Here is an 11884-nt window from a genome sequence, read left to right as displayed (position 1 = left end):
TCCCTCGCTGTCAGTGCCGACGCACAGCGGTTAGCAGGTTTCGAGGAGCACTCCTACAGGCGGTTACCAGCTCTCCGAGAAGGGCATATAGCAGCTGTCACCATGGACTCGGAGGAAGTGGATTATTCGGAGTCCCCGCTGGCGGAGAGCTCCATCTGGCGCTCCACGTTTTCTTCTGGGGGTTTGCACAGTGCGAATCTGTCTGCTAGCTTCGAGCATTTTTCGCCCCCATCTGACCCGCCTCTCCCCACCTCCTTTTACCCGGGTGAACCCTCCTCATGGCATTCCTTCGCGATCCCTTCACCGGCATCTCTGGGTTTCGTGGCTGACTGTTTACAACCCTCCCCGAACGGCGTCAACCCTATGCCGGTTCCCCCCCCCCCCTTTCCCTGCCCCCGGTAACCTCTACGGAGTTCCCTGTTCACCTCCCTGCAAACCCTCCCATCTCGGTAGCTAACCCTCCCCTATCGGTAACAAACCCTCCCTCGGTCCCTCCCGTTCCCTCCGGTAGCTATCACGAGGTCCCTCCCCTCCCCGAAGCCTTCCCCATCCCCGGGTCAAACCCTCTCCCCCCCCCCCTTCCCCGCCCCCCTCAGGGCTCTCAGGCGACGGTAAATCTGGGTCGCATGTCCTCCCGCCCTGCCAAGAAGCAGCGCTGTTTCAAATCGACGGCGGAGGACGCGTTTCTGCGACTGGAAGAGGACATTCGGTGGGGTGAAGCCATGGAGCTGGCAGATTGTGTACTCGTGGGACGGATTAGAGGCAGACATGCCACTGCGGCAAAATTAAAGGAATGGGCGACTGAGATTTGGGGAAAATATCTCGTGGACATTCCATCGGTGCAGACTTTTGTGCGAGGGTGGTTTGCCCTCAAATTTGCACGGGCGGATCACACAAGTTGGGTTCTTTCTTCATTCTGGCATTTTGAGAAATCTCCGATCCTCCTCAAGAGATGGACACCCCTATTCGACCCGGAGATGGAGTTGCTAGGTATCGGTCCGATTTGGGTCAGGCTGCCGGGACTGCCCTTGCAGTATTGGTCGGAAGACATTTTTAAGAGAATTAGGAATGCGCTCGGGACTTACATGGAATCTCATAAGTCATACATCTCGACGGGCTCGCTGGCTTATGCAAGGATCCTAGTGCACATGGACACCAGAGGGGGAGTGCCAGAAAACATTGCCATTCACTGGAAATCCACTTCAAGAAAACAGAAGCTGGATTATGAAGGCATCCCTTACAGATGCAGGAGATGCCACCAGGTGGGTCATCTCTTTAAGGATTGCCCCCTTTTGCAGAAGACCCAGCAAACTGCTTCTGGCCAGGATCAGCCAAACAATGAAGGAGCACCTAACCCACAGGCGAACAAGGCACCTAGCAGAGACCCTCACAACCCATCGGATACGGTGGAAATGCCTCCTGCACCTCATCGCAAGAAGCAAGCTACGAACAAGACTCGGCCTCCATCTCCTCCTATGACGCGCTCCAAAGTTGTAAAGGGAGTTGTTTTCTCCTCGGGTATGTCCTCTATATCATCTCCCTCTATTTCTCTATTTGCTTCTATGAGTTTATCGGCTTCTGGCATGCCCCCCCCCCCATCAGTATCCCTTCCCCCTCTTCCCCTCAGCCCTCGACCTGATCAAGGTCAATTGCCCTCCTAAACCCCCTCCCCAATCTCTATATGTCTCCTGCTCCATCCCGAGGCCAACTGGCCTCCCTTTCACCTCCTCGATCCCCTCTTTCCCCCACCCTACTATTCCCTCTCCCTCCCCCTCGGTAAACTCTACTCCGAGGTATCCCACCCGCTCGACCACGAAGCTTAATGTCTCGGACTCCATTGGGATGATGATGGAATCCCATATCATCCCGCCCAAGCAGGGGCGCGGTCGACCATCCTCAAAGTCGATTTCTCAAAAGCTTACTGAGGAGGAGGTCTTCCTTGGCAAACAGCAGACTCTAGATAGGGCCCTTAGAGCGCAGGACACCCTCCCCCACCCCCCTCCATGAAAATTATGTCCTTCAACTGCAGAGGTTTGGCCAGCCCGGATAAAAAATCGGCCCTGAAGCGACTCTTACTCTCTAATCCTATGGACATCATTTTCCTACAAGAAACCTTATGTACTGCAGACTCTGCAATCTCCACTCTTAACTCATGGATGCCTGGGTGGACCTTCACAGCTATAGATGTATCTGGCCGGTCAGGAGGCATTGCTATGGGGCTAAAGAACAATTCCATCCTGCTTAAGAACATATGGGGTGGAGGGGGTTTTTTGGGGGCAGAAATATATTCAAAAGACTTGGAGGAAAATCTACAAATCATAAATGTCTACGGTCCATGTCAAAACAGAGAGCTATTCTGGAATAGACTCCTTGGCTCCCCACTATTTCAAGCTGAGAACATTATTTTGGGAGGAGATTTAAATTTCTCTATTGGCTTCTCTGAATCCTGGGGCCACCTTGCTCAAATAGATCCCCTCTCTGATTTCTTTGGGCATCTTCTTGAAGATCACCACTGGATTGATCTTCCCACTGCAAAGACCCAGTACACATGGAAAAACAACCGAACTGGGGACCAAAGTCTAGCAAGAAGACTGGATCGTTTTATCATGAAAGAAGGGCTCTGTACCCATCACCCTAGATCTCGACAATGGGTAGGAAGTGGTGGGATCTCAGACCATAGGCCCATATACCTGGAAATGGAAGCAAGACAACAGGCTCAGAAAGCTCCTTTCAAATTTAATGCTACTTGGCTCAGGGACCCCTCCTACATCAAGTTGATATCGGATTTCTGGAAAGCTCACCCGATTCCTGAGGATTTAGACCCAGCCACTGGTTTTGTCAGGAACCTAGCTGAAATCAAATTGATCTCAAGGGAATGGGCAAAAGCGAAAAGGAAATAGGATGATCAAACTATATCCCTGGCGGAACAAGCTGTTGAGGCTCTAGAATCCCATTCTGATGGCACCTTCTTATCCGCTTATCAGAAATCCATGTATGATGATCTGATCAAACAGAGATCACAGATCCTTAGAGACAAAGAGGACTCCTGGAGACTAAGAAGCAAAGCCATTTGGCTCAAGGAGGGGGATGAGAACACAAAGTTTTACCACAGGTTTGCAAATGGACGGAAGGCGATCAACACTATATGGGAGCTACAGGATGAACAAGGACATCTGGTAAGAAGACCTGGAGAACTTGCATATCTGGCAACTGCGCACTTCAGGAATATATACAAGGCCCCAGGTCAAGCAAATCTGTTGGAAATCATGAGGGTGGCAGAGCAATTTCCCAGATTTGTGGAGGAGGATGATACTGAGGGGTTTACAAAAGACATTTCTCTGGAAGAATTGGAAGCCACCATGAAGGGTTTCCAAAAGGACAAAAGCCCGGGCCCTGACGGTTGGACCATTGAATTTTATCTTGCTTTCTTCGAGCTGCTTGGGCATGACATTCTCAAAGCTATCAATCACTGCTGTCTAAATGGATCCATTCCCCCGAGCATAAAGGCCACTTTCATAGCTCTCATTCCCAAATCAGATAAGCCAGTGTCTTTTGATGAATTTAGGCCTATTTCACTCTGCAACTGCCTCTACAAGATATTGGCTAAAATTCTAGCAAACAGAATCAAGCCCTTTCTCTCGGCCAATATCTCCTCTGAACAATTTGCCTTCCTACACAAGCGCCAGATCCATGAAGCTATAGGCACAGCTCAAGAACTCCTTCACTCTGTGCACAGCAAAAATCTAAAAGGCATGATACTCAAGGTGGACCTCTCAAAAGCATTTGATAGGGTAAATTTACTATACATCAGAATGCTTCTCACCCATCTGGGCTTCCCATTCCTTTTTATTAAGAGGATCATGAGTTGCATCTCCGATGTACCTTTCAGTGTCCTCCTCAATGGCTCCCCCACCCCCTTTTTTTCTGCTGAGAGAGGCCTCAGGCAGGGCTGCCCCCTATCCCCCCTCCTTTTTCTGCTCATAATGGAAGGTCTAAGAAGATTAATTGCATCCGAACACAGCAGAGGTCGCATCAAAGGAATCAAAATCTCGGAAAATTGTTCCCTTACACATCTACTTTTTGTGGATGATGTATTGATCTTCTTGAATGGCAGCATGGCTGACTCATCGGCGCTCCAAAAGGTATTTGAACTCTTCCAGAAGGCTACGGGGATGGTAATTAATGTACAAAAATCTACTTTAATAGTGTTTGGATGCACCCCTCATGAAGTCATCTACACAAAAAACCGATTCCCCTTCCACATACAGCCTATGGAGGAAGGGCTAAAGTATCTGGGATTCAGGGTGAAACACGGAGGGTACAGAATAGCCGATTGGACCTGGCTAATCACTAAAGTGGAGAAAAGGATCAATGTCTGGTATAATAGATACCTCACGAGGGCTGGAAGACTTACTCTTATCAAAGCTGTGCTGGAAGCAACGCCGGTGTACTGGATGTCCCTGGCTTGGATACCAAGAGGGATTTTAACCAGAATCCAAAAAATATGCTGTAGATTCTTATGGAAGGGATCTCATCAGGGAAATCTCTTTGCCTGGGTAAAATGGGACACCATTGCTAGACCAAAAAAATGGGGAGGCTGGGGAATTAAGAGATTAGACCTATTTGCAAATGCACTGGCAGCAAAATTGGGATGGCAGCTCCTCACAACAAATAGTCTCTGGAAGAAAGTGGTCATGGAAAAATACATTGCTCCAGAAAGCATCTACAGCTGGATTCGTAGGGATCATAGGGGTAACGGAAGACATTCCATCATATGGAAAGCAGTCATAAATTCTCTTCCCCTAATTCGGGAGGGTCTGACATGGAGGATAAAACAGGGAGACTCTGTCCGCTTAGGAATTGACCCATGGATCAAGTGTGGAAATATGCATAGATTATCAGGACAGCTCCTAGCTCATCTAAGGGACCAAGGTGCTACAAATATTGCTCATATTGCAGACCATGAAAACTCCAGCTTTCTCCACCAGGCCTGGAGGACTTCACGAGACCTCAATATTCCGGTTCCATGGAGACAAGAATGGGAGGCATTCACAGAGGCACTCACACAAGCTCATATCAGAATCACAGAGGGGGAAGATGAGATTGTCTGGGCTCTAGCCAAAAATCGTACATACTCCCCAAAGGAGGGATACCTTCAGTTGATGCACACCTTCCAGCCAGACAATGCACAGCAATGGTGGAAAGCAATTTGGCACCTTAAGGCAGCACCAAGAACGAGACTCCTCATGTGGGCTATACTTTTCAATAAAATTCCAACGGGGGCAAACTTGAAAAAGAGATCCTTCTATGGACCTTTCTGGTGCCATTTATGCAGAAGGAATGACGAAGATACAGAACATCTCTTCCTCACCTGTCCGGTTGTAAAAGAACAATGGGCTGCTCTCCTTTCTCACTCCCCCTCCCTCCATCAATGGCATGGCATGACAATCTTCGAGGCCTGGACAAACTGGCAGGAACAACACATTGGAAAAAACAAGAATATCCCTCTTCTAATGTGCTGGTCGATCTGGATAGCTAGGAATCGTGCAATTTTTGATCAGAAACCTCCCCACTGGCCGGTCATTATTGCCCACATGTTTGCAGACCTTGCCCTCATACCAGAAGATCCTCCTCCACCCCCCCCACGGACCATAACCCCTGAACTCATAGAAAAATCCTTCCCTTGGGCATACTTTGATGGCTCCGCCCAAGCTGATAACTGTGGGGGGGGAGCACTCCTCTACCTGAGGGAGAATCACTACTACATGATACAAATTCCCCTGGGAAGAGGCACAAACAATTATGCTAAACTTTCCGCTGCAAAAAACCTCATCTTTTTTGCACATGAGAAAGGCTGTACAAAACTTCAACTGTTTGGAGATTCAAAAATTGTTTGTAATTGGCTCACCAGAAAATCATCATGCACTGCTTTCTCTTTGAGACACATACTGGATGAGGCACTCAGACTAACAGATGCATTTGAATTATTTGACTGTCGCCACATATACAGGGAGCGCAACTCTCGGGCGGACCACCTTTCCAAGCAAGCAGCACAGAGGCAGGAAGCGGACTGGTTAATACAAGAAGATCTGGACGGAACCTTCTTTCAACACTATCACAGACCCTTTGATGACTACCAGGCTCAAAGGGATGCTCATAACTGAAAGGGGTCCCAACATGCTCAAAATACTGTTTTTTTTCTTGTCTTTTATATATAAACTGTTGTATATGATCAGTAACCGACCATGGCGGACAAACATAGCTATTTATTTTTGCTGTTTTTTTTGGCAGTAAGCTACAGCTACACTGCAAATGAATCCTGAATGTGTTTATCTCTCTCTGTTGATCATTTTTTATATATACCTCTCCAAACTCCCTGCGTGGATAAAAGTTTGGGGAGAAGAATGTTTACATGATAGTTTATCTGTTTCAGTTTTTTGGAACAATTAACAGTCTCTTCAGAGGCCCTGAGAGGCAACCAGCCTCAGTATGCATATGCTCAGCATCTACAGAATGTAATTTCTCCTGATTTAATAGAAATTACGACTTTTTCTACGGGAAAATATATATATATATATATATATATATATATATATATATATATTAAAATAGATCTCCATGATTCTTTAGTAAAGGGATTGTTATCACCCTGTAATTTGAAGGTTGTAGGACAAATCACAAGAATGTAACATCAAACCAACTTCGGGATGGGAATCTAGCCCTTCCAATCCTAGAGAGGGCTCTCTCTGTAAAATTTATCTTTATTGCTTGAAAATCTTAGACTAGTTATGATTGTACTTGGGTTTTGGGTTTTGATTTGGGTTTTCGAAGACTGATTGTATTCAATTTAATTAGCATCTATTGGGCAATGGATTCAAAAGGTAAACTGGATGGCTGCATCAATTTTTCATAGAGCAAACTCAGGGCAAGTTAGGAATATTTACTGGATCTTTCAGAATAATAAGTGGATGATGGCAGAACAATGAAAACCTTCAACAAAACTAAAGAGAAATTAAGAATTGTTTAGTGTGGCATTCAATCAATCATGCAGAACTAAAGAGCAATCAAGAATTCTTTAGTGTGGCCTTCAGTAGAATACATACGGATTGCAAAAGCAGCCAAAATAAGGTACTCAAAAGTAAATCCTATTCATCACATTTTTTGTTTTGCAATTCGAATTTAGATGATTAGAGTGAAGAGATGATAGTGAAACAATTTAACATAAAAAAAAACATCACCAATATTTAAGCCACAAGAATCCTATGAATGGTCTTCTTAGTATTGATGCTCTAGTGCTTAAAAAAAACTTACAATGCTCCAACAACTCACTAATATTTTTGATCTCAAACAATCCCCCTCTAATACTTCAAAAGCAGAAGTATTTATACAAAATTTACAAACAATTTACAATAAATGTTGTCTCTAACAGACAGGACATTTCTAGACTATAGATGAACAAAAAGCTCTAACTGCTGCAGATTAATAGTTTTGGTGGAATGTGCAGTGCAAATGTTGTTGTTGTGGAAGTGGGAGTAGGTAGGTTGTGGACCCAAATTTGTGGCTGTGTTGGCAGATGAACTAGCAGATGCAGATGTATCTCTCTTTTTCTTAGTAATTCACTCAACTGCTTGTCGATCCTCTGACTTGATAATCTAAGACTTCCCTCAGTGATGGCTGATCCTGTGACTGCCCTGCTATTTTATCATCCATTAGTGTCACAAAATATTTTGGAAATATATAATAATATATATATTTGAATAATGTTTCTAAAATATTTTAAATGAAATTTATAATTAAATTTCTACAAAACCATGTGTTGTTTCCAATCCATGGTTTTGTTTTCTCTTTCCATGAATTCACAAAACCATGTGTAGTTTTGTTCCTATTACTCCTTCCTCTGTAAATTCATTTTATCTGTATGTAAATTCCTTTTACCCTTGTAGAATAGGTGGATGGTTTTGCAAAACCATGTGTTGATTTGTATGGTTGGAAGAGTATTCTCACTTTACTCTTTTACTTTCACCTGCAACATGATTTTACTCCTTTTACCCTTGTAGAATAGGTGGATGGTTTTGCAAAACCATGTGTTGATTTGTATGGTTGGAAGAGTATTCTCACTTTACTCTTTTACTTTCACCTGCAACATGATTTTACTCCTGTAAATTGATTTCACCATGCCTGTAAATTGATTTCACCATAATCTTCTATCGTGAAATGCATTTACATGAATGCTATCTTTGCTCTCTTGTACATTAATTTCATGTGAAATTTTCCCTTTTATTTTCTCTGATAAATTCATGGCATCCATGAATTTTATTACATGTGTCGCTGTAAAACCATTTTACCTTTGAATCTCATTCCAACCTTAGTCTTATATTGCCTGTAGCTATATAATTTTACCTCAAGTATGGTTTCACCAATAGCTCTAAAATATTACCACATTCTCATATCTCTGTATTTCACTTGAACTTAATCCACCCTATATCCCTGTAACATTTATAAGATTCAAAACCAAAACAGTTAATGGTTTATCTCACCACTTTAAAGTGGTAGGTGGTATTTTTTTAGAGGACCCGATATAACGTGGGAAAACCACTAATCGCGTGCTTTTTGAGTGTTAAGTGTTGGATGAGCTTTATGGCACCTCTTTAAAGTGGTAGGTGGTATTTTTTAGAGGAGGCCGTTCATTTATTTTTACGAATCTCAAGGCAAATAAAAAATGAAGGGGGTTTAATTCTTAGTGCGGGGTGGGCCATTGGTTGACTTTGCAGGGAGAAGAGGTAGTATAGGCTTGCCAGGAGAAATTAATATAAAGTCAAAAACTTTATATTAATAGGGTTTTGTGAAGTAAGGAGTAAAAAGAGGGATTCTATATATATATATATATTACTTTATGGGATTTATCCCATATTCACAAGGTAAGATTCTTCATGATGGTTTATATAAGCCCATAGCTACATTGTGTTTTGACAAAATAAGCCCAAGGCTACCCACTTGTGCTTGGTGTTAGGTATGCTAGCCTTAGGTATTGTGAATGCAGGTCCCATGGAGATGAAGTGGGAGCTAAGCTTTTGGGCTTATTTTTTATGCAAATTTCAATAAAATCCAAGGCTTTAAAACCAAAAGCTCTGCAATATATAACTTTTTTGTCACATGAACCTATTCTTAATGATTTGAAAGCAGGTATTCGGCTTATGCTGGGGTAATATTCAGAGGAATTAACGAGGAAAGTGGGTGATAAAGCAGGAAGTTGAGTAAAGGATGATGAAAAATGGAGAGGAAGCAAGTCAGCGAACCAAAAGATTCATCATGAGAGCCACAAATAATATCTGAATCATCAAATTTCCTATAATTATAGGACCCTAAAATCAGCTCCAGCGTGGGGATGGTAGTCTCCTTGGAGGTGCCAAGAACCGCAGATCTCTGAGTTTATAGATCAGTGCCTTCTCCATTGGTTTGTTGTCAAATCTGCAAGCTATTCTACCAACTCTCAAACTAAAAATGAAACCACTCTGCATACTAAACATTGAACCACACACTGAACTGAAAGTTGAGAAGAAAACTGAATTTGAAACTAAAAAAAAAGGCTCGAGTCCTGAGCTTATTTGCACCCTACTACCTACCCTATATTGTTGAAAATCAGGGTGACTTAAATAATACAGAAATGCCAATGAAGCCAATCAAGCAGCTGCAGAAACAAATGGACTACTTGACTGATTGTTAGTAAACTCAGAAGTATAATTTGATCATGTGTCCACATAATCAAAAATGTGATATATAATGGCAGCTGCTGATGTATTTGGTCCTTATCGAGAAAACATGTTTCAAAACTTGAGCTGAAAAGAACCTCTATGTAATATGTTATAGGATCAACAAAAGCGTAATGTATGATATTTGCTTCTAGGCCTTCAATGACTAATTGATCAACTGTATCCTCAATATTAAACCCTGAAACTACTTCTTCATACTTGTACTTGAAAGCATAATCATCCTCAATCTGCCAATCAAAAGGTAGTACAATTTCCTCTTGCTTTTAAGAAGGAAGATTTTCCAAGAATTCTTTAGGATCTCGGAAATTCTATGACTGAATTTGAGAATGTAAAAGTTTAATGTTGTTTTCATATTTTTCAGCAACCAACTCAAGAACACATATTTTAACTTCAGGAGAAAATTTTCTTGATTTGAAAATAAGAAACACAACACTTAAAAAAATTTCATCAAGCTGAAATTCTGATAACCCTCCCTGAATTCATTTAAATTTTCATGAAAGGAAAGGTTTGCCACAAACCCTGTCATCCTGTATCACCATTAATGCTTTGTAATATGGATTCTTTGGTTATGGAATCGCTCTAAACTTTGAAGCTCTGGATCTTGAGCAATGGAGTCGCCAAGTGAAAGGTACAACCTTCTGGTGTCTAATCGTTGTTCACCATCAACAATCAGATCTGAACTTTGATGCACTTTTTTGAGGAAGATAAAACGTTTTCTTCCCCAGTATGGTCGGCACTATGTTATCACCCTATAATTTGAAGGCTGTAGGACAAATCACAAGAATGTGACATGAAACCAACTTCGAGATGGGAATCTAGAACTTCCAATCCCAGAGAGGGCTCTCTCTGTAAAATTTATCTTTGTTGCTTGAAAATATTAGACTAGTTATGATTGTACTTGGGTTTTGGGTTTTGATTTGGGTTTTGGAAGACTGAGTGTATTCGATTTAATTAGAATCTATTGGGCAATGGAGTCAAAAGGTAAACTGGATGGTTGCATCAATATTTCACAGAGTAAACTCAGGGCAAGTTAGGAATATTTACTGGATATTTCAAAATAATAAGTGGATGATGGAAGAACAATGAAAACCTTTAGCAGAACTAAAGAGAAATTAAGAATTCTTTAGTGTGGCATTGAGTCAAACAAGCAGAACTAAAGAGCAGTCTAAGAATTCTTTACTGTGGCCTTCAGTAGAAAACATACAGATTGCAAAAGCAGCCAGAATAAGGTACTCAAAAGTAAATCCTATTCATCACATTTTCTATTTTGCAATTGGAATTTAGATGATTACAGTGCAGAGATGACAGTGAAACACTTTAACATAAGAAAAAAATCACCAGTATTTAAGCCACAAGAATCCTATGAATGGTCTGCTTAGTATTGATGCTCTAGTGCTTAAAAAAACTTACAATGCTCCAACAACTCACTAATATTTCTGATCTCAAACAAACCCCCTCCAATACATCAAAAGTAGAAGTATTTATACAAAATTTACAAATTGTTTACAGTAAATGTTGTCTCTAACAGACAGGACATTTTTAGACTATAGATGAACGAAAAGGTCTAACTGTTGTAGATTGATAGTCTTGGTGGAATGCGTTGTGCAAATCGTGTTGTTGTGGAAGTGAGAGAAGGTGGGATGTGGACCCAAATCACTCAACTACTTGCTCATCCTCTGACTTGATAATCTGAGACTTCCCTCACTGATGGCTGATCGTTGTTTTATCATCCATTAGTGTCACAAAATATTTTGGAAAATATATAATTATATATACATTTGAATAATATTTCCAAAATATTTTAAATGAAATTTATAATTAAATTTTTACAAAACCATGTGTTGTTTCCAATCTATGGTTTTGTTTTCTCTTTCCATGAATTCACAAAACCATGTGTAGTTTTGTTCCTGTTACTCCTTCCTCTATAAATTAATTTTATGTGTATGTAAATTCCTTTTACCCTTGTAGAATACCTGGATGGTTTTGCAAAACCATGCGTTGATTTGTATGGTTGGAAGAGTATTCTCACTTTACTCTTTTACTTTCACCTGCAACATGATTTTACACATGTAAATTGATTTCACCATGCCTGTAAATTGATTTCACCTTAATCT

General features: G+C 41.7%; 2 protein-coding genes across 2 annotated transcripts; both read left to right on the top strand.

Moving 5' to 3' along the window:
- Positions 1 to 626: 626 nt before the first annotated feature.
- LOC149185305 (uncharacterized) lies at positions 627 to 2900 on the top strand. The gene is made up of 2 exons (XM_089415615.1): positions 627 to 1518; positions 2128 to 2900. Exons 1-2 carry the CDS (start codon positions 627 to 629, stop codon positions 2898 to 2900), a joined length of 1665 nt encoding a protein of 554 aa, XP_089271741.1.
- A 1986-nt stretch (positions 2901 to 4886) lies between these two features.
- Positions 4887 to 6164, top strand: LOC149185304 (uncharacterized). The gene has a single exon (XM_089415613.1). It carries the CDS (start codon positions 4887 to 4889, stop codon positions 6162 to 6164), a length of 1278 nt encoding a protein of 425 aa, XP_089271739.1.
- Positions 6165 to 11884: the final 5720 nt, after the last annotated feature.

Source organism: Pinus tabuliformis, chromosome 3_2 (assembly GCF_031772625.1).
Source record: "Pinus tabuliformis cultivar Carrire ecotype Pingquan chromosome 3_2, CPIR1, whole genome shotgun sequence".
NCBI lineage: Eukaryota > Viridiplantae > Streptophyta > Pinopsida > Pinales > Pinaceae > Pinus > Pinus tabuliformis.
Note: the sequence above shows the minus strand (reverse complement) of the source record. Positions and strands in the feature narration are given on the sequence as shown.